Raw genomic sequence first — 23267 nt, 5'->3', positions numbered from 1 at the left:
CCTCCAAGATCTGAGGGTCCAGGGGAGGCCTATTTGGAAGAGTCTGAAGCTCCCAGGTGCAGGGCAGCCTGGGGACCCCTGTTGTGTAAACTCTACTTAAACAGTGACTTCTGTTCACTGCAACACCCTTTTTCTTTCTTTCTTTTTTTTTTTTTGAGACGGAGTCTCACTCTGCAACCTCCACCTCCCAGGTTCAAGCAATTCTCTGCCTCAGCCTCCTGAGTAGCTGAGATTACAGGCGTCCGCCACCACACCCAGCTAATTTGTGTATTTTTAGTAGAGATGGGGTTTCACCATATTGGCCAGGCCAGTAGTCTTAAACTCCTGACCTCATGATCCGCCCACCTCAGCCTCTCAAAGTGCTGGGATTACAGGCATGAGCCACTGCACCCAGCGTGCAAAACCCTTTTAACAGTGTTGACTTGTGAGTGGTGGGATTAAAGTTAATGATTTTTTTTTATTAATGTTTCTTGATACTTTCCTGTTTCCCACATCATCCTTAATTAACATGTTCCACTTTCACAAGTAGAAATAAAAACAAGTGCCAGGCACTCAAATGACGACCTTTTGGCAAGGCAACTTCTTACAACAACAGGAACACACTTACATCTGACCCCAGCCCAGAGCACCAAAAGCAAGTCCATGATATGGGCTGAGCAAAGACTTTCCAACGCAGGTTTCCCAGGCCATGGCCCAACTCAGAATCTGCGCCAGGTCCAGGGATGGTGGATTTGGGTCATTTTACAAAGCAAGTGGTTCCTGGAGACACTGGGGAACTCTTACTCGGAAGTCCATCCACACTCCCTCCTAGCCTCCCTGCTGTCACCGTCATTATCATGTTCCTACACAAACACCATTAAACATTAAGCTCCTTACTTACTCAAAACTGCTGCTGCCCAGAAGGTGCCTGGGCAAAGAGTGCCAGGCCTGCATTTGGCCTGGCCATGGGCGCACCTCACGAGCTTGCTTAGCCTCATCTTCTCCACTGGCATGGGCACCTCTAAGATGCTTCTCAAGGGCTGTACCCAGACCAAAGCTTCCTTGCGGATCCTTCAAGGTCTGAAAGCTGAGCCAAAGAGCCAGTCCTTGTGTAAGTCCCAGACTTCACCAAAAAAGAGGGTGAAGTTGGTCCAGAGACCACCCTACATGCCAAGCTGCTTTCTCTAAATACCCAGTGGATGGAACAGGTACAAAGAACCAAGGCTTGGGTGTCATTTCCTTTATCCTGAACCTTGCAGGGGCATAATTTCCTACATTTCAAATTTTAAGAGTTTGGTGAAGACAGAAGCGAAGTGGAGCATCCTTGCCCAGAACCACACAGACTCCCTCCTTTGAGATCTGTAATGAGATGACGTTCACAGGTGTCCACCTGCTCAGCTGAGAGACCACTGTTCTCATTAGGCCCGGGCAGAGGAGAGCTAGGGCGAGGTTCTGAACAATGGACCCATGTGGTCTGCATCCAGGTGCCCTGCACCCTTGGGGGCCTGCTTGGCCCATCCACTCCCTCCCCAATCCCAAAGCTTCATCTTTCTGTCCAGGATCCGTGGGTCCAGGCTGCCCAATATCCTACCACAACTGGGGCAGACCCTGGCCCCTTCGCCCTGTAATGGGCATACTGGCTTAAAAACAGGGGCCGCATGCTGTACCACTCTCTAAGTCTGAAATGGCCGAGAGTTAGGGGTCATTTTCTCTAGGGTTTCACTTGGTGGAGAAAAGCACATCATCTCATGAAATGGGATTCATCCCATGAATCACAAATTCGGCAAAGGCTAGGCTACTCTGAGGACTTGGCAGCTTCAGCAACACTCTGAGTACTTTTGGTTCCGCCAAGAACACATGGCTGGTTACATTATACCATTCAACTTCATGTGGAATTCCAGGGACATCTGAGCTCATCTGCTTTTCATTAATTCACACCCAAGTTCACACTGGCAGGAGGGGACCTGGAAGCTGTGAACCCCCTCCCCCAGGAAGCCCTCCGGGCCCAGGAGAAACAGGCTTAAAGCAGCCTGAGGACCTGAAGCCCCCTGCTCCCAGCATGGGTCACAGGCGCAGGGGCACAACAGGCTTGGCCCATACCTCACATGGGCCCGGAGGACTTCTCCTGCAGACACCAGCCTACTTCCTCCCCACTGCATGCTAGGCACTAACAGCAGAGCGCTGCCCTTGCACTCATGTAGCCAGGACAGTGAAGTATCAGAGGCAAGGTGACTAACCACAGGCTGGCACCAGCTGGAGCAGACTGGGTCCCAGAGACTCACGTTGAGAGTCAGTGCAGAATGAGGCAAGCGCCCTCCAGATCCCCAGGTCCTCGGCACAGTGGCCGTTCCATCGAGGAAAGCGCTGCTGTACCACTGCCGCCTGACAGGGCACCTGCCTCTCACATGGCCCGCCAGTGTCAGTCCATCCCAGGCTCTGGGGAAACACGTCATAATCTGCACAGGTGGCTCACAGGGAAAGCAGCGTCAGCCTCCCCTCCCTAAATGAGCAGCAGCATTGCCCTGGGTCCTGGGATTCCCCCAGATGAAGTGACAGTCACAGGCTGTGGCCCTACAAAGTTAAGGGGCAAAAAAGCTGCCATGAATGGGGGGAGTAGGCCTGCAGAGGATACCGTACCCCACCGCACCTCGCCATCTGCACTCCGTGGTTAGGCAAGAACGCTGAGCACTACGGGCTGAACGTCCGTGCCTCCTGAAACCCACACCCTGCGGCCCTGACTCCCAGCGTGATGGGTGGCCTTAGGAAGTGGGGCCTTTGGAATGTGCTAAGGTCATGAGGACAGGGCCCTCCTTATGGGATTAGTACCCTTAGAAAGGAGACCCCAGAGAATCCCCTCGTCCCCTCTACCATGAGACGTTATAGTAAGAAAACCGCTGTCTACGAACCAGGAAGCCGTTCCTCACCAGATACAGAATCTGCCAGCACCTTAATCTTGGACTTCCAGCCTCCAGAACTATGAAAATAAACTTGTTGTTTATTTGCCACCCATCTCCAGTACTTCTGTTACAGCAGCACACTGGGCCTCCGCCACGGCTCCGGGGTGGTGCTTCAACTCTACAATGCCAGCACCGAGACACCCCGCTGGAGGCCAAGGCACTGTGGCCTGAGATGCAGTCAGGACTCCAGGGTCTAAAAAATGCGGACATCGGTGGCCAGAGCAGGCAGGCTGCCGTGACTCCAGGGCCACACCCTTGGCTGCCAGGAGGGGCTTCCTGGGCTCCATGTTGGCAGGTTTTCAGTGAGAACAGGGCCAAGCAACAGTCCTGTCTGGGAAGGAAAACTGTGGGTGCCACTTAATTTCTTCTTTTAGCTTTTCTGTACTTAAATGGTCTGTAGCACATGTATACTTTAATAAAAAGTATGTGGTGCGGCGTGCGCGTGTGCCTACGTGCCATGCATGGTTTTTTCCTTTCGGAAGGCACTGGAGGCTGGGCTGACACAGCCAGGCCCTCTGGGTTCTGCCGCCCCTTTAGTACAAAACCAAGATGAAGAGGGGCGCCTGTGCTCCTGTGTACTGCTCCCTCTTCTAGGCATCACCCTCCAGTCACCCTCCACAGTCATTCTGACAAGAGTAGCAAGCTTCCTGTCCCAGCTCCACAGGCAATCCATGGGAGGAGGAATGGTGTCCTGTCTTCCCACAAAGCCTGTGTTTTCCACTTTCCTCCACCAGCAAGTACACCTGGGGTTCGAGGCCTGCCTCCCGCCTTCAGAAATAAAGGTCCCAGAAAGTGCAGGAAGAAGCCTCCACAATGAGGGAGACTCATGTGGAGTGGCCGAGAAGGCCAGGCTGGAGACAATGAAGCCTGAGATCCGGAACGCACTGAGAAGCGCAGCTCTCTCCTCGTGTTGGGAGGTGTCATCCTCAGGGGGTGTGGTCCAGGAGAAGCCAACAACACACCTTCCTGTTCCACCAGCGCTGCAGCCACTACCACAGAGGCAGCCCCCAACCCCTGCAGCCTATATGCCGCCCCAGGGCCCCAGAGGCTGGAGGGCGTGCGAGGGCAGACCTAAGAGGTTGGGCCCCCCTCAAGCTGCTACCACAGGATGGCAGCCTTTGGGCCCAGCCACTGAGACACCCGCTTCTCCTTTAGCCATTTCTTGCCTTGACCTCCCAAGTCACACTTGCCCCTGCCTCTCTCCCCTACCCTGCGGCCCCGCTGGCTAAGGGCCTGCTATAGGAAACCCCCATCCCTCATGAGCAGCGCTTCCAAGGCAGAGTCACCCCCTGCGCCTCACATCCTGCCTCTCATCACCACAGTCAAGGTGGGGCCCCTCCCAACCCAGCCTGAGGGTCCCCTTTGACGCTAGCACACACAGGTTCTAGAAGGCTTGCCACCCACGCGCCGCAAAGCCTGGGTAGCTCCTCTCTGCCTCCAGTCTCCACTGCCCGCCCCCAGCCTTGCCTCAGGGGGAAGCCTTGTTCACAGCTCCCTTTCCCCACCAGGAGAACCAAGGACAGCCTCTTCCTGAGGTATGATGTCCCGGTGGGGCTCAGCAAAGAAGCTGGTCGCCCTGATCCCTCCAGGGGGTTCCCAGGCCCTACCAAAGAAGCCTTTTTCTGGGAAGGCTGGTGCTACCAGCAGAGCAATGAAGGGGGAATGCCTGCTGATCCCAGGAGGGTGTCCAAACCCTGAATTTCCTGCTTGACCTTCTAGCTTCACAGGTCCTCAAATTCCCCTACCTGCTTGGGCTCGGTGCCACGCCCTGTCACAGACCTGACCTCGTCCCAGCCCCGATGACAGCCAGCAGGTGGGGGAACCAAGGTCCTCACCCATGCTTGCTAACACAGTCTGCTCCTGCCCCCAGACTCAGGACCCTACGCTGCCCCTCTCCCCTACTGGCCCACCCAACCCACACGTCCAGTCTGCATCTTCCCAGACCCTCCCTGATGCCGCCAGCACAGAGGGTGCAGAGTGGTGGCAGGCAGGAGCCTGGCCTGCAAGCCAACAGCCCACCTATGGCAAGCAGGAGCCCTGGCCCCACCACCAAGTGCCTGGGATGTCCCTGTCTAGAAACAGAAAGATTTCGAGGCACAGATGGTATTTTCATTTCTTCTTCCAGTTGAAGGCGATGCCTTTGAAAGAGAAAGAAAGATACGGAAGTGAAGGCTGCTATGTGACACAGAAGTCAGCCTGCAGGGCCTGCAAGGAGGGGACGCCCCAGTTCCTGAGAAAGCTGGGGCAGGGGGCAGCAAGAGGCCTTGGGGCTCTGGCCTGGGGGCTTTCTACTGCTGTGTGGGTGGCCACAGTTCCAGGGTGGCTGAATACTGGTAACAGGGGTGGGGGGTCCATCATACTCTTTACCAAAGAGGATGGGTCAGGTTAGAGTGGACCAGTCCAGAAGGGGAAGGACAGCAGCTGCTGTGCAGGAGCTCAGGCCTGTGGCCAGGGTGAGGGGCCCATGTGGAAATCTCTCCTTCTGGCCTCAGAGAAAAGCAGAGGACAGGAGGTCAGGGGCGAAGGCTGTGAGTTTCAGAAAAAAAGAAGAGGTGTTTTCTGGAAGCCACAGATGGGTAATCTTCCCAGAAACAGAGTCAAGATCATTGACCTGGTGTTCTGTGCACAACAGCTCTGGGTTCCCGTCAGGGTTCGCGGGGGCTCCTGAGAGAAATGCCTGGGCTGTGGGCCTCTCAGCGTGAGGCAGGCATCTGTACAGAGGGGCTCACGCACGCCTGTGCCAGATGCTGGCACACAGGGGCACACTCGTGGAGCCGCACTCCCTCTGAGCTCAGATACTCTCCCTCTAGAACCAGAACCCCTAATAGTGCCTACAAACGGTACCCTCCAGGCAAAAGAGACAACCAGGGGTGAGAGGTGGGGAGCAGTTGCAGCCCTCCTCAGCAAGTCATTTGCCCCCGGTAAACTGACGGTGCAAATATGACCTCGTGTGGCCCACAGCATCTGACGACTTTACATCAGGCTGGCAGGGCAGACGCCCGGGTCAGAACTAAGCACACTAAGCCCTGGTGTGGTCAGTCTCAGGCTGCGGCCTCACAACTGCAACAGCCAGGCATGATGCTGCCCACGTAGGGCCACTGGGAGACAAGAGCAGAGCAGGGTCCCCTGGTGAGGGGGCTGGGGGCCAAAGGAATGGTGCACCTCCTGGGCTTTCTCCACTCCACCCAATCCTCACACTCACGGATTTCCTGTCAGTTTCAGGAGGGGACCCTGCCACCACACTCCTAGAGATCCTCTGCTGCTCGCTGCTGGGCACGCGGTGGTCACTCAAGGCAGGATCTGCCCCCAACTCCAGTGCTTTCCAGGCAGGTACCCGAAGGGGCAAGACACAGGCCAGAGGTACAGGAGGGCAAAGGCAGGCTGGGGTGGGGACACAGGCCTCCAGGCCCCCAGAGCAGCACACAGGGCAGGGCCTATGGCCCTGCCCTCAGATACCATGCCCTCAAGGGACAGAAACACCAGCCAAGGCCAGGCCCCTCATGACACTCAGGCAATGAGTGAGGAATGCCCAAGACCCCGCTCCACCCCTGTCCGCCGACACCCCACAGTCCCAGCCCGATGCAGCACGCCTGCCTGTCATCTGTCCTGCTCCTCTCCTGGCTCTGTCCGGGATCTCACAGCTGCCTCCTCCTGACCAGCCCTATGGAGCCCAGACCCACCCCCTGACCTGCTCAAAGGTGGGGAGGCCAGGGTGGCACCCTCAGAAGGGCCAGGAGCGGACCCTGACTCACACAGCCTGGAAGGCACCTGCCCCAAACTGCAACAGCTCAGACTCGCTGGCCAGTCCCCACGGTTGGCTTGCACCTAGCCTGGCTGTCCTGGGCTGAACCCTGGAGCCTTGGCCTGCTCCTGGTTACTTGTGGCCCCTCCCTCCCCGCTCAGGCAGCTTCCTTGGGGAACCCAGGGAGGATCCCGCACAGCCCCAGGACAAAGTCAAAACCCCTCCCACCCTCATCCTGCCCCACCCGGCAATCCTCCCAGCTCTTTCTGCACTGGATTCCAGGAGATTTTGTAAAAAGAAAGGTTCCATTATGTCTCGAATAAAAATCTGAAAATCTGTAATCCCAAGGACCAGAACTCCTTCTCCACGTTCTTACAGCAAATTCTATAATGGTCCCTTGGGGGGTCTCTCCCTCCCCATTGGCCCAAACCCCCACAATCCCCAGAAAAGAAAAACAGGGCCCTTGGCCTGGCCCAGCCCAGTCTCAGCTTCTAAGCAGCAGGTGACCCCTTTTGCCGTGGGCCAGCCATGACAGTGGGACGAAGTCACCCCCAAAGGCCACCAGCCAAGGCACTAAGAAGCCAAGCTTGGCAATTGTCTGGGGTGGCTGGGGATTCCTGGCCTTGGTGCCGGGCACCCCTGCCACCTCCCCTGGAGCCCCTGCCAGCCAGACACATGAAAACGTCCAGCCATGGCATGTTTTCAGAGTATGCCCTGGCTTAAAAGGCAGGTGAAGGAGGCCACTCTCTGCTGACACTCCTTCAGTCCTGCCCCAAAGAGGGGCAAGCCTAGGTGCCCACTATCCTCCTGACACAGGCTGGAGGGGCGAATCTGGGATGTCTCCATCTGCACAGAGATGGGTACGGGTGTGGGGAGAGCCTCACCTCTGGAGCTGGAGTGACAGGCCCCGGGTGGTATGGGTACCCAGAGCCAGCAGGAGGTAACTGCTAAGTATTGGCAGGTGTTTGTCCCAGGGGGTTGGAGAACATCCCCCAGGGCCAAAGTCACCCGAGAGCCAGGCCATTTGTGCAGAGTAAGTATTTAGGGCAGCAACCAGGCACAGGTGACTTGCAATGTGTGGCTCTCCTGTCTCTGCTGCGGCCTCATAGGGAGAAACACTGAACGCATTATACAAAGACTGACAAGTGACCAAAAGTATGGGTGGGGACAGGGGATCAAGAAGTCTCCCAGGGAAGACTAAGGAGCAGGTTCATTCATGCACCAGAGCCTCAGACCTCTCCAAGGAGACCTTCCCTGTGGAGTCACGGCGACCCGCAGTCAGTGGGAATATCCCCACACCAGGACTCAGCTTGGCCTGAGGGCTGTGTGCGCTGTTGGAAAGCCAGAGCTGACCAGCTCTTAACAACAACGGGCAGTTTAAGTAGAAAACTTTTCCAGGTCATTTCTTGAAGCTGGACATTATCACCTAATGTGAAATCCAGTTCTTGCTACTGTGGTTCAGGAGACTGACAGCAAGGGTGTGCACAGACTCTGCCAGTGCCCGTCAGCACCCAGGCCCCTGTGGATTCCCACTGAAGGCTGGATGCACCCCTCATGCCTCCGTGCCTTCTCCCTTCAGGTGAGCAGCCTGAAGGCTGGTCTCCTTCCCACTGCTGCAGGCCGACACCTGCTGGGAGGTGTGCAGACTTAAGACTGCAGGAGGCTGTTTGGGAGGCTGTGTGCACCCAGCCTGTCTGTGGGCACTGCGTCCCGCCTTAGGGATGGGGACAAGTCTGAAGTCCCCAAGGCATCTGCCTCTGCAGAACATTCAAATGTGGCCACCCCAGACCCTGCCACTGTTTCTCCCAGGATGGTGTCTGCTGCACACCTGAGCCGGCAGGCCCTGTGCAAGGGTGCAGGACAGTCCCCAGCACAGGTGCCACTCTACACCCAGTCACTCAGAGCAGAAGAGAGAAGAGGCCACTCACGACCACAAGAGCAGAGCACGAGACAGTATGTGCCTCAGCGTCCTCCTTTCCCCAAGCACAGGAGCCTGGCCAGCAGGCGGACGTGGAAACCCCATGGCCAGGAGAGGCCCGGACCCCCTCAGCAGGCTGGCCCTGCCTGGGGAACACGCACAAGTGTCCGCGGAGCAATCAGATGCTGGGAGAGCAAGGAAGGCCATGCTCTCCTTAGTCACTCCAAATGTTCACCTCTGACCACAGGAAGCACTTCCATACCAAATACACTCACAGGAAGACGGAAATAAAGCAGGAAAGGGGTGCAAAGGCCCGGTTCAGCAGCCAAGAGGCCAGCCTCAAGAAGGCCTCATGCTTCCCTTTAGGAAACAATCCTCATATTTGCAAACACAGAACTGCTGCCCCAAAAAAGAAAGAAAATAAAGAAAAAAATACATATATCCGCAGATGGCCCAAAGCTCATGAAGGCAATTACTCCTGTAAACAAGAAGTGGAATGCCTGTGGAAACGAGCGAAGCCCAGGCGAGACACAAAAATAGCAAACCTCAGTCCTGAGTGGGATTCTCTGGGCTGCTGATGCCTGAGATGCCAACGGCAGCGATGAGCTCGCCCCACTTGAAGGAGTTGTTATAAAGTGGTCGAGTGAGGCAAGTTTTGCTGCAAACAAGATTTCTGTTGTTCTCTACTAAAGAGCTGTCAGTTAAGAAACCCATCATGGTGCCTGGACCTTGGGAGGGGAGGCGGGCCACCCAGCAGGGCACTGCGTCCCTGGGAGGGCAGCCGGCATTCTCACCCAAGACTGCCTGGTCTCAGAAAGTCCTTCCGTTGGGGTGGGGTCACTCGGCAGGATAGCATGGCCACCTGCAGGCACAGTCTCTTCTGTCCCTGTGAGACTGCCCAAGACTACGGACACAGGGTGCAGGGCAGCCTTCAAGGCCACCTCAGACAGGTGGACTTGTCCAGAACTGTTCTGACTTCTGGGAACTCAGTCTTTCACCTTGAGGTTGAGGTTTCAGTTCAGCTACTTCTGCTGATTAAAGAGTTTGGCCAGGTACAGCTTGTTGGTACCCGAGAGGGGTTGGTTACCTGGTAACACGTGAGGCTCACCTGAGACGGGGTCACCACTCCCTAGTCTGAGCATGCCTGATGCCTAGCAACAGGGTCTCCATAGCAACAACAGGATGCTCACAGAAGCTCACAGACTGTACCACTTTTCTGCAGCCAGTCTGGGTTTATCCAGGAGGATACAGACACAGAAGCTGAGGCTGGAGATGCCGGGAGCTTCACCCCACATGCTGTGTCACAGGATGACTCTGGGAAGTGGGGCTCAGAGCAGGCTGTGAGGATCCTGGAAAGTGACCCAGCACCTGCTTTAACACAGTAGTTCTGGGCTGGGTGTGGTGGCTCACACCTGGAGTCCCAGCACTTTGGCAGGCTGAGGTAGGAGGATAGTGTGAGCCCAGGAGTTTGGGGCTGTGGTGAGCCAAGATCGTACCACTTCGCTCCAGCGTGGGTGACAGACTGAGACCCAGCCTCAAAAAAAAAAAAAAAAAAAAAAAAAAAAAAAAAGTTCTGAATTGTCCCAGCCTCAAAAGGAAAAAAAAAGTTCTGAGTCTGAGAAGACAGCAAACCTGTCTGTTCATTCAGGTGCCCATGAACAATACTGCAGGGGGTGAAATTCTGCTCTTGCAAGTTAGTCACCACTTACCTCACCCGACACACACATGAACACACACGCACACATCCCTCCTACTGGGTGCCTCACCCACGTTCTACCCCTCTGCTCCTAGAGGCAGCATGACCAGACCCAGTTCCCAGTGAAAACCCAGAGCTGGGTCCAGCCTGTCCCACTCCGAGGCCAGGGCTCTTCATCACTACGCCACAGTGCCTCTGTTCAGATAACAAAGAACGATCAGACAACAAGGCTTTTCTCCGATGAAAAATAAAACACTGAGAGGCTCCCAAGGAAGGCCACGCAAATACAACATCTGTGGAGTCAAACTTCCACGAGGTGGTCCAATAAGAGAGACACAGCAATGACTCGGGGCTCCAGGTCCAGAGCCCAAACTGTCAGGACGAACACAGCGCACAGGGGCGCTGGGTCTCCCGAGGAACTCCCAAGTGTGCTCATGTTTTGGACTCCTTTAACACGTTCCAATACTATTTCAATACCTTCGACTTGAGACCTTTTTCTTTTGTTTTTAAGACAGGATCTCCCCGTGTCGCCCAGGCTTGAGTGCAGTGGCAAGATCGTGGCTCACTGCAGCTGCCACCTCCTGGGCTCAAGTGATCCTCCTGCCTGCAGGCTCCTGAGCAGCTGGGACTACAGGTGTGTGCACCACCATGCCTAGTGGAGTCTCATCACGTTGCCCAAGCTGGTCTCGAACTTTTGGGTTCAAGCAATTCTCCGGCCTCAGCCTCCTAAAGTGCTGGGATTACAGGCATGAGCCACCATGCCCAGCACGAGTTTTTTCTTAAATACTATAAAAAGTACATTCTCCAGGAAAAAAAAAATCAAATTCTGCATACATCTTTGAAAGAGGTGATGTTGGCAGGACTGTTTCTGCTTTACAAAGAGAGAAAGGATGACAAGAAAGTGAGCACCCAGGTGAGGAGGGATGCTGGGGCCCTCGCCACAGCCCTGTGCCACCCAACTGCAGGAGAGTTGCCTGTTCAACAGGGAAACCTGGAAAGGCCAGGAGGCTTAGGGTGTGCACAAGCAACACCAGGGACTGATTCTAAAACAAATGCAGCAAATCTGAACTTTTTTTTTTAGTGCTGAGCTCCCTTGGCAACTGCCACGGCAGCTGCTGCAGAGAGAGACTTTTTAGGCAGGTTCATGCCTGAGGATGGCCGCGAGGGCAGTGGAGAGAGGACCCAGGAGGCAGCCCAGCCCAACTCAGCACATCCTCAGCCTGCCTCAGTCGTGAGAGGGGACCCAAATAGACCTGCAGGTCTACAATGAAGACGAGACCCTGGAAACAGGCCTAGAGGCAGAGAGGCTCACAGGACACACCACCCACCAGGGCAACCTGGGTCAGCCCTACTGATAGTAAAATAAACAAAGCCACTTCCTTGTATCCTCACCTGGCTCCTCCATGGTGGGGGGGTGACTCTGTACAAGATAATCCATGGGTGGGCAAAGCAGGGAAGCCCAGTAAAATCCAAGGTGAAGGGTCAGGCCTGTGTGAGAGCCTGCGGCTGCATCTCCCACAGCAAAGTGCCACCTGGGGCACTCCCACGAGACAGCAGGCCGGGGGGCGGGAGGCCATCCACTGGGTGCAGCCAGCCCAGGCTACCTACGTGAGCAGTTAGAATTTAACAGCAATCACCAACAAGGTATAAACAAGCACATGCCCTGACCTGCAGGCAGGGGCCAGGCCTCTGGCAGGAGAGTCCAGCACTGGGTGGGAGGGCGCTTCTCGGGCTCAGTCAGACTCATCAGCCTTCAGACAGCTTCTGGAAGCACCGGTTATGGTATCTGAACACCCAACAGGGGAAAGGCATCTCCCCAAAATTTTCCATGGAACTTCATTAGCCTCAAAGCCAATAAAATCCTGGTGTGGTGTTTATGTAAGAACGCCTGGTCCCTGGATTGTGGCCAGTGCTCTCCCAGCCTCCCATGCCAGCTGTCGGCAGCGGGGGACCCTCTTTGCTGCCCCCGCACTGCCTCACCAGGGCCTCGCCACCGTCTAAAAGAAAAGTCAATGAATCACTAAAACATTCCTCCTATAAAGGGAAGACAAATGTTTATTAAGAAATTATAGAAACCAGGTCAGACATTTTGGTATCTTAGTCATTCTTGCTAATTAAAAAAAAAAAAAAAAAAGAAAAAAAATCAAAATAGAAACCCATCCTAGAAACTTGAGACAATGGGAACTTCTCTAGTCAGGAGCACTTGGAGCTGCGGTACAGCCCAGTTGCCAAGGCAACCCAGTGTTTACCTCCAGTTCTGCTGTGTAGGAGGACCCTGACCGTGAGCAGGGACAGTCAGCCAAGCTACCTCCTCCCAACACCCCAAGGAACAGGCCGCCAGGGCATCCCCAGAGGGCGGAAGGAGGAAGCCACAGCCTCCCCCACAGTGTCTCCCAGGCTGAGCAGCTACAGACAGCACAAAGAAGGGGTACCTTCCCCCTCTCTCCTCAGGCCGCCTGGGGTCTGCTCCCCTGCATACCCACCCACCTGCTTGTCCTGACGGCTGGAAATCCCTCAAGACTCTTAAAGAAATACTGAGATCCCAGAGTACAAGGGGGAGTAGAGGAAGTGAGAATGGGGCCACACTGAACCTCAGCTGGGCAGCCAAGGAGCTCAGTTCCCAACCATTAATCTGGCCAGGGCCAGGATCCCAACAGGTTGCTGGACCCCCTGGTTTGCAGAGGAGGAGCAGAGAGACCAGGGGGCAGAATGGCCCAAGATGGAGTGCCCCATCAGGGACTAATGGTACACACACTCGGGCATGGCTCCAGGGTCCCACCCTCCATCCTGAAGGCTGATTCTGCCTACACAGCCACGGCTGGGCATGCACTGCTGCTTCCTACCCTGCTCTTGTAGAGACCAGCCCCACTGGGGTTCACGGGGCTGGGAGAAACAAACATCGTGCTGCAGACTGCACCACCTGGCCAGACGCCTCCAGACTGGGTTACTTCCAGTGGAACGACTGTTCTGAGACTTGGCTGCATGGCTGACCACATGTGCATGTGCATACACGAGCGCACACACACACACACACACACGCACGCAAATACGGGCATATACACACACACACGCACACACATGCACACACTCACATAAGTATACATCTTCCAAGGTCATGTGCAGTGCTACACGGGCAAAGGAATTCAAATGCTTGGCTCATAATCCAGGGCAACTAGGAAGATCAGGGAAACAAACTTTGAAGTTTCTCAGAGGCTAAAGTGAGTGAAATTAAGAATGATACAATTTGTCCAAAGCAAACTGCTAAAGTGTACTACCCAGCCCATCATTAGGGAAACTTCAAATCACAAGCTATAAGTAGCCAAGGCTGTATTTCCTGTAAGACTCTAAAGCCTGACAGTAATTCAGGACAACCACCCACCTGCTCGCCAATACAGCAGCTCTACACCTGTGACAGTAGACACTGAAGGGCTCCTGCTCTGTCAGCCGCAAAGGGGACACCGTGTAAAGTGCTACAACGAATTTCAACCTTGATAAAACACGGTATCCTGCAAAGCCCCTCAGGCTTACCCAGAGAATGCCCTGGCACCTTAGGCCAAGCAGCAAAATACAGCCATGCACCACATAATGACGTTTCAAACAATGACAGTCCACGTGGGATGAGAGGCTGGTCCCATAAGATGATACCCCGTTTTAATTGTACCTTTTCTATATTTAGATACAAAATGCTTACCACTGTGTTACAGTTGCCCACAGTATTCAGGACAGTACCATGTGGTACAGGCTTGTAGCCTAGAAGCAATAGGCTACACCATACAGCCTAGGTGTGCAGTAGGCTATGCCGTCTAGGTATGCATAATAAGTACATTCTATGATGTTCACATGAGGACGAAACTGCCTAACGACACATTTCTCAGAACGCACCCCTGTCATTAAACAACCTATGGCTGTAATTTTAGAGGGCCTGCCATGCAAGCAGAAAAAAAGGGCACTCTGGAAAAGATAATAAAACCTTGGGCATCTTCCCTCTGAACGTACAGCTGCAAGGGGCCGGAGTCCCTGTGGGTCCTCACGTGCTGCTGTGTGAGGCGTCCTCCTGCCACCATCCCTGCTAAGAGACAAAAACGACAACTGGTGGACGAGCACAGCAGAATCCTTCCACGTGTAAGGCGGGCGGAGGAAGGAAGTGAGATCCTAGCAATGGGATGGAGGGAATCTGAGTCCCTACCTGCCCTGCCCCGGGCCACTTAGCATGCCTAGCAGGAAAGGGACATGGGGGCAGATGGCACCCCTATAGATGCCTTCAATGACCAGTAGGCAAACCAGATATGGCCAGTCATGCAGGTGAGGACAACGGGCAGTAAGTCGGGAGAGCAGATAGGCCAAAATACGCAAAGCAAGACCATGGAGAGCCTGCCAAACCCTCAGACTGTGTGTCACATTTACATATCCCAGATTCAGATGTGTGGCAACCATGTCATTAACTCCCATTTATCTGCCCTGGTCCATGAAAATGTGTTGGGGTTTGTTGTTGCTATGATGCCCGGGTGCACCCCAAGGTGCTGACTCTGGCTCCCAGATCCTGGCTTTGAGCAGCATCCCCAGCCAATGGCCCGGGTGAATAGCCTTCACCTTTCTGGTAACCTGAGACCAATGACCTGCTGGACCCATGCCCTCTGCCCCACTCCCAGTCGACAAAGGAGTCAGGTTCTGAACTTACATATGCCTTTGCTCTATTTCCAATCTCCTTTCTAACAATTCCTTGCAGACACCCCATCCATGCTCCGCCATTAACTTTAACTTCCACCCATAGCCCTAAACCAAGTTCCCTTTATTCTTCTTCTTTACAGTGAGCATTTAGACAATAAAAGAGTTAAAGACAAGTAGAAAGTCTCAGAGAGGGAGTTTATTAGAGGAGGAAATTCTGGCTGTATCACAGGCCCTGCACATACTTAGGTGTGGCCCAAGGACTCTCAGATCTCGCCAACCCATGCATACCTGTTAGATCTCCAGGGAGCACCTGACCACCTCCCACATACCAGGACATTTGGCCTCCCCAGCCACAGCTTGGACCCACATATGGAAGCACAACGCCCCTGCCATCCCCGGTGGCCATAGGCCTTGGGGTCACTGCTTTGTTCACAGGCTCTCCTTACTCCAGGAGGAAGGCAGATGAGTCCTCCAACGAGGCCAGACCAGGAAAGGATGGTAGACCCCCAAGGATTAGCTGCCAGTGCTCCAAAAGGGAGTGAGGAGGCCCCAACCAGGGCCCTGGCCACTCGCCAGGCTGCTTAGGCATCACCTCACCTCCCATGTGTGTCTAGTGGACGCTGGAGTCGGGGGAGAAGTCTGTGGTTCCTCTGAGCCCACATCATCCTCTCCCCACTCCCAAGCTTCCTCCCGCCTGGCCTGTGCTCACAGGAGACAGGCACGTGCCACAACTCCACCTTTAGAAGCTTCTCCTGAGACAGGAGGCCGAGGTAGGCTCTGAGCCACATGCTCTTTGGTGAGCGATTTTTGCTTTGGGCCTTCAATTCATGCAGAGCTCTTTCATGATGCAGTGTGGGCTCCAGCATCAAGGAGACAAGCCTGTGCCCTGTGCCTGGGGACCCAGGGTCACCCATCCATGCAGAGTAGGCCACACCCCTGTGGCACCAGCACAAGGACATTTAATCTGAGGCATCAAGCCTCAGTGCTTCTCCAAACAAGTCACCTTGGGACAGACTGGCCAATGGCCACGGAGTGTAGCCAAGTTTCTGGTTAGCAAGTGTTTTTGTGATGAACTTCAAAAACGGAGAACAATAAACAGAATCCTCCCCTTGCCAAACGCTCTCCCTGTCTTGTTTGTCCAGAATGATGTTGGTAAAAACCAGGGACTGGTCAAGGCTGAGTTTCTGGTGCTTGGTGCCATGCTGTGCCCTCCCCCTGCCCCACCCCTGCCACCACACACACACAAACACACACACACACACATGCACGCACACACACAATGCCCAACAGCAAATGGTGATCACAGCCTGGCCCTGCATCAGGAGGGGGAACTGAAGCAGTGTGGAGGACACAGGAGCCCGGTCCCTCTGCTGGGTGGGGCAGCAGGGTGCGAAGGCACAGCCCCTTCACCACAGCCCCAGTTTGAACTGAGCAAACTCCATGTCTCACCCAAGAGCCTGACTCACAAACAGCTGATCCACATTGGCTGGGGGTGAAGACAGACCTAAGATCTAAAACTGAACTAGAAGTCAGAGGTTCCACATAGCCACTATGTTCCAGGTGTGCATGCTCCTCCGTTCAGCAAGCATGAGCAGGGTGCCACGTCCACTCACACACACACCCACATGTGTTTATACACATGTACGTGGATATGGAGGCATACGTGTGTGTTCACGGCCAAATGGCAGAGCTTTTGGTTGGGTGAGGATTTCTTCTGTGCCCAGTGCCCAATTGATGCCAAGAGTAAAACAAGTTCGAGTTCCCGTCATATTGGCCCAGAAAAGTGTCCAAAGCCTTCTGAACTCAGTATCTCCCACCCCAAGGACTGCACTGGTGGCTGTCTCCATGACCCCAACCCCAGCCACACAGCACAGCGGCTGCTTTTGAATCGCCAAGCTGGAGAGTCTAGTCCCATCTCGACCGGAAGTTGACTTCTCAAGAAAATAATCCCATTTGGGGCTTTGAAAAGAAAGAAAAACAGGCTCAGGTGTGTGGACTTAGCACAATTTTTGTTTATTTCTTGAAAGCACATAAAGACCAGGACTTTGAAGGTGTCACCCGTCGTAGGGCCTCCCCAGCCCTGGGAGACAGGCTGCCTGTGGCCACAGGGCCAGCATTCAGGCGGGCTGACCAAGAACACTCTCACAGCTACCCTTGAGCTGGCTATTCATACCACCTGGAGCCATTTTCATTCAAAGGAAAATCAAGGTGCCCTGCTTGTTTGGGGAAAGGAGCCCCCAGGCCTCCTCCAGTCGGTCCTTTGACTTCGAAAGCCTTCCAAAGCTGAATCCAACCCCCAACATCTGTCCAGTCAAGCAAGTTGGAAGATGGAGTAGAAACCAACCAGCTGGATGGAACGGGCTGAGCCTGGTCGCCCACCTTAACCATGTGATCCTGCAGTGGGACAGGCTAATATCCCATGTCCCCGCCCCCATGATGCAATGGAAGTACCCAACATCACCTGTGCCATATTTTGAACCAAAATTTGTTTAAACCAGACCTGATCATGGGAAACAATCAGACCAATCCAGATTGTGAGTTGCTCTACAAGACAACTGGCTTCGGGCCTTCAAATGCCACTGTAATATAATAAAAGACCAAAAGATGGGAAACTATCCTAAGCTAAGAGAAACTAAATAGGATGACCAAACACAACGTGTGATTGACTGGATCCTGAATCCTATAATGGACATTTTAGGAATCACCAGGGGAACTGAATATGGACTGTGTATCAGATAATATATAAGTTAAAGAGAGAGGTGAGATGGAAAAGGGAAAAAAATATAGACGAAAATTAATTTTCTTTCTTTAGAAAGAAAAGGGAAGGAAGAAAGGAGAAAAATGTGGCAAAATATGATCCAATGACCCTATGGGAAGAGTACTGGAGTGTTCACTGTACTACTCCCTCAATCTTCAAGCAGCAGCAAAAATCTGTGCGGGAAACCGTGTACCAGGGACATCCAGGTTTCTACTACCACAGGGCCCTGCTCACCTGCAGTCACCTGAAACACTGATCCAGACAGGAGTGGCAGTAGGACACAGTAGGTACACCCACCTCAGGAGCGCCTGCCCAGGCGCAAGCCCCAGTTCCAATCCCAGTTCCACCTTCACTTACTGTGTGACCTTGGGCATGACTCCTAAGGCATCGAAGCCTTAGCTTATTTGAAATGTGGTAATAATAAGACAGCCTACTTCACAGGGTCCTGGTGAAGATTAGATAGCTTGATGTAAACTAATACAAATAAAACGATGCCTGGCCCCTAGAGCAAACAGTCTGGAAGTCTTAGGATTGTGAGAGCTGAGTGCACCATTCTAGAAGTTTTTATTTTTAAAACTATTTTAACTGCTTCCTGAAAGCACAAACTGAACACACTTCACAGTGCCTTGGTATCTCAAGATCCCTGCTAGAGCGTTAGTTATTCCAGGGTCTCTCATGCAGACCTCAGGGACTGCTGTGGAGACACATGTGCCCCTCCACAAATGGCCCCACGCTTGTTCCAGCGCTGGTTGAGTGCAGGGCTTCTTCATGACCTATTTAAACACACAGACTTACACACACATATGTTAACAACCTGCTGGTTTGTTTCCTCCCCTGCCTTTAGCTGCTATCCATGTCTTTCGCCCTTCCCCAGTAACCAATCAGATTAAAACTATGTGTAAAGTGGGAGCCAACAGGACCTAAGGGCAGGAGGCTGTCAGAGCTTGAGAAGTGGGCTTCATGGCACCTACTCAGAAGGATCGGGCCCCCATCTCTGCTGTGTTCCAGACATGTGAAGCCCCAGACACAGGCTACTGGTTTAATGAACTGCCTCCTATCAGTTGGCTCAGGCAGCACGGCCTCCAGCCCGCTTTCAGCGGAGTGGGGAGTGGGGGCAGAGACAACACCACACCAGCCCCCAACCAACTGCTCCGGGGCTGAGAGCCCACCACACACTCTCCAATCTCTGTAAAACCAGAACTGAAGATGGCCAGGAGAGCCAGCCACCAGGCGTGCGGGAGTGACAGTAGTTTTGCTGGTACTGTTTTAAATGTTCTCAATGTTCTCACACACATAAAAAAGGAGAACTGGGAGAAGTAAACATTTTCAAGAAGGTGGAGTGGTGACACAATAGGTCTCTCCCTCGGGGGAGCGGGGGACCAACAACTGCGGTCTACTTCCTTTAAAAACATAACATAGTAACTCCACAACAAATTTCACCAACGCTGATCAACCCTGTTAATGCCACCACTAGATCTCAATCCTACAGAAATGCCAGCTCCCCTGCACCAAGACACACACACCTCAGAGTCCACTGAAACACAACTTGTAATAGCAAAAAACAAAAAAAGGCAATGTAGCTGTCCTGTCCATAAGTGAAGGGTAAATAAGTTACAATACAGCCATATAACCACATCTTGGAATACCATGTGGCTGGGAAAAAGAATGAAGATGCCTCATTTAAGCACACACAGAACAAAACGCCAGCAGTGGGATGTTCGCTAGGATCCTATTTACGCATGTTTCAAAATGTCTGTGTGGATACACATGTATGCATAAGTGCAAATCCATCTAGAAGGTCTGTAAAGAAAAACACCAATGTGGGGTAACAGTGGTTTGGTGGTGGTGCAGGCTGGCACCTCCCATGCTGCATACACTTCTGCATTGTTTCAGGAGTTTCACAACTAGGGCCACTGGCAACCTGGGACTGCGAAGGTGTGAGAGGGAGGGGTGGAAATGCTGAGCCACTGGCCTGTGTGGTCTCTGAACAAGGCACAGGCCACCAACAAGCCTGGCTTTACCCTGGGTAAAGGAGATCCCACCAAGATGTCCTCTGCTCTGCTTTCCGAGGCAGCATTAGGGAGCATCTGCAGGGTGCTCAGGGAACAGTGTACTTGGAAACAAGCCTCTAAAGCCAGAGTGTGCCTTGGGGGAGGGGTCGCGATAATCTGTCAGGATCAAATCCCTGCTTCAGTGGTAGATAAATTTCAGGTTAACCCCACCCAAATTATCACAGGAAATGGCTGACAGAATATGATCTTACTCTACTTCCCTCCTCCACCCCAAACAGGGCCAGGTGACCACAAATATGCCTCGGGTTCTGCAGGAGGGAAGGCTGTGTACGCCACTATGCTCACCTTTCCGTGGAACCCCCAGAACCCAGAGAGAGCCCAGCATGCAGAGAGATGTTTTAGCTCCAGTGTTGGAGGGAAAACAGGGCACAGAGCAGTTTTGAAAACAATTATTTTTGGGAACAAATAGGTAGTAATGTATTCAGGGTTTCTCTGCCAAGAAAGACCAAGTGGCCATTCTGCTGGGGGCCTGCCAAGTCTCCCCATTCAGGACAACACGCAGGACCTCTCCAGAGGCAGGATCTGGGGAGTCAGTCTGCCCTCAAGAGGGCCCCAGCCTGACCTGTCCGAAGGTAAGTCCTTGAATTTCTGCATCAAAGCACCTCAGTCTCCAAGAAAATCTGCTCCTGGTCTTGCTACTCCCCTACGCCCCTTTTAGCAAACTTTCCAGATCTGGACTGGGAAGTTCTAACTGGCCAAATAATAAAGTAGCACAAGCTGCAAAGATGCTTTTCTAGGTTTGGTGTTATGCATTCGTTATAACATCAACAATAACCTAAATGTGACAGAGACCAATGTGTCCACAGAATAACTCCTGGGAGAGTGGGAGTGGGAGACCACACTGCTACACAGCTAACCAGGACAGAAAGCTCTCAGCATGCAACTGTTCAGACAGTGGCGGTGGAAAACCAGAGCAGAGCCGCGGCCGAGGGACCACAAGTGCCTCCAGAGTCAAGGCTGACCCTTGCATTTCCCAAAGGGTCTTCACATACTTGACCTCATTTCCCTGAAGACTTTGCAGGTGGTCAGGGCGGACATCACTAAGTTGCAGGGAGATCTGGGAACCGGTCCCTGGTCACAGAGGAACAGCACAGAGCAGCTGGCTACCTTCCTGGTTTTGATATTCACCCTCTGCCATGAAATTACTGTGGATCCTGGAGATGCGGGAAGCGGGGCGGGGGCACCTTCCCGCACCTAATAGAGCACAGGGTTCGGCATGACCTCCGTCACTGACTGCAGAGACCCCACAATGCTGCTAGAGGCCCACAAACCACGGACAGCTCAGAGCCCATGGCTGCAGCAAAGCTATCCCCTCGTGGCCTGCCTTCTCAGTCATCCCTGAGGTCTGCCTGGGTTTCTTCCTTCTGCAAGATGCTCCTCTTCTCCCTTGAGGAACACCAGTTACTTACGCTCTGTACACCTTGGCAGGAGCTGGAAATGGGCTTCCCAGGGGTGCCCTCCGCCAGGTGCTGAACCAGACTCCCTCCAGGGGCAGGTTTCTGGGCAGTGCAACCCTCATAATGGGTCACCCGGGGTACCGGTAACACGCATTCCCAGCTGCAGGCTGGAACTGTGTGTATTAGTCGGCATCAGGGGCCTGGAAATCTGCATTCTTCCCAACTCCCCGCCACCCCGCTGCCGGAGCCCTGTGCACTCCCGACTTGGAGGCCAGTTTCCACCCTGGAGGTAGCACTTCTGAAGTCTGCACACCTGAAGGGTGGAACAGTTCCTCTGCTTCAAAAATGGACACTTGTAGCACACTGCAAACACTCAAAGGGTTTGTTCCATTCTCTTTTGCCTGCCTTCGGTTTTCAGGCGCTCCGAGGAAACTGGCCCCACCTACGGCGGGAGGCCCGAGTCTCCAGCGCCCCTGCACCAATATTCTAGTCAAGGGGCTCCCGCGGGGCCAGAGCCTGAAGCCGGAGGTGAACCCACCAGGAAGACATCCCAGGGCTGAGGCCCTGACGAGCCGGCCCCGCCCACCACGGCGAGCCCCTCCCCTCGGCCCCCCCCCTCAATTCCCAGCTACCGGTGCTGCCGAGTGGCGGGCCACCCTGACAGGGGCTGTAGAAAAATTTCCCGAACATTAAGTATCCCGCCCAACACGGGCATCGTCCCCCAAAGCGGATCTCAACCCCAGCCACGCCCCAAGCGCTGCCCCCACCCGATACTCAGGGTCCACCTGGAGCCGAGCCCAGCCTAGCCTTGCCTGGCCCCTCCCCCAGGGCCACACCCACTCTGCAGCCGTCCCGAGCTGAACTCTGAATCCACACTGATCCCCACCCCCAACCTGAGCCCCCACACCCTTAACTGACCCCGAATGCCTAGAAATGGCCCCGCTCTCACTCTCTATCCCATCACTTGCCACGCGGTTTGGGGCGGCCACAACAGCCTCTCCAGTGAAAGTCCGAAATTCGAAAGCCTCACCTGCAGACCTCGGGCCCTTTCAGTTCCAAATGTACCGGGAAAAAGGGGGCCTTCAACTCTTTGGTCTCCAAGGCTGCAGGTTCTTTTTATGTCTTTTAATCACTACGTGAACTATTTTACAAATGAGAGACTACCACCCTTGGTCACAAAGCAACAATATTCAGTACATGAGTTTTGAGCCTGCCCCCAGAAAAGGTGAGTGTCACAGAAGAACTCACGTGAGCTCAGGGGAAGCATATAATTCTTCACACCAAAATAGGGGAGGATTGCCGTCCATTAAAACGTTTTCATCTTTGTGTTAAAAACGAAACAAAAAGGGGGGGAAGGAACCGCCATAGATGAATCAAGTACAAAGTATCGGGTCGGGCGTGGGAACTGCTGCCGCTGGGCTGGCGGGGGCGGGCGGTGATCCCCAGGCTGGAGGCTCAGCGCCCGCCCTGGCGCAGGTGCCGCGCGCCGCGCACCAGCCCAGAGCAGGTAAGAGGTGGGCAGGCGAGAGGTCAGCACGGAGGCCAGGCAGCAGCCAAGGCATTCCTTTCCAGAGAGAGCTGCGAGGCCGAAGAGCCCTAGGGCCGGGCGCGCCCCCGCCGGCCGGCTGGGCGGGGGCTCCCACAAAGAGCCGCAGGCGGGGAGCGGGAGCCGGGACCGCCCCCCGCATCGCCCAGCGCCGCCGCTGACTCTGGTTACGACAAATTAAACCTTAGAGCGCTGGAAAAATTACAGGAAGAAGAGAGCGGAGAATGTGCCGAGTGGCGAAGGAAGCCTTGTCCCTACGTGAACTTCGCCCGCCGCGCGCCGGGGGCCGGCCCCTCCCCTCCTGAGCGCGCGCCCGGGAGGCGGGGGAGGAGACTAGGAGGGACCCCGGAGAGCGTCCCCTGCCCCCGCTACCGGGCGCCCCACCGTCACGAGTGCCGCCTGCGGTCCACACCCAGGCTGTCCGCACCTGCCAGCACCGCCCCCCGGCCGGGCGGGGTCCCCGCCCCCGACCCAGATGACTACATCCGCCCCGCGGCCCCACTCGGGCGCGCCCGGGGAGGGGCGTGCCCGGCG

At 54.4% G+C, this 23267-nt stretch overlaps 1 protein-coding gene across 3 annotated transcripts in view; it reads right to left on the bottom strand.

Annotated features, from left to right (window-relative positions):
- Window positions 1–23101, bottom strand: part of KLF13 (KLF transcription factor 13) — a 49390-nt gene extending 26289 nt beyond the window's left edge. Inside the window, exon 1 of one of the 3 annotated variants that reach the window (XM_017875398.1) lies at window positions 22436–23101. In XM_017875398.1, coding sequence (XP_017730887.1) covers window positions 22436–22454 — 19 coding nt within the window. In that variant the 5' untranslated portion in view covers window positions 22455–23101. Of the gene's footprint in view, window positions 1–9704; window positions 9754–11684; window positions 11852–22435 lie in introns of those variants that run through there. The other 2 variants (XM_017875396.1, XM_017875397.1) reach the window with 2 other exon arrangements.
- Between the last annotated feature and the right edge of the window lie 166 nt (window positions 23102–23267).

This window comes from Rhinopithecus bieti, unplaced genomic scaffold, assembly GCF_001698545.2.
Source record: "Rhinopithecus bieti isolate Rb0 unplaced genomic scaffold, ASM169854v2 scaffold_9876, whole genome shotgun sequence".
Taxonomy (NCBI): domain Eukaryota; kingdom Metazoa; phylum Chordata; class Mammalia; order Primates; family Cercopithecidae; genus Rhinopithecus; species Rhinopithecus bieti.
This window is presented reverse-complemented; position numbering and strand designations above follow the sequence as displayed.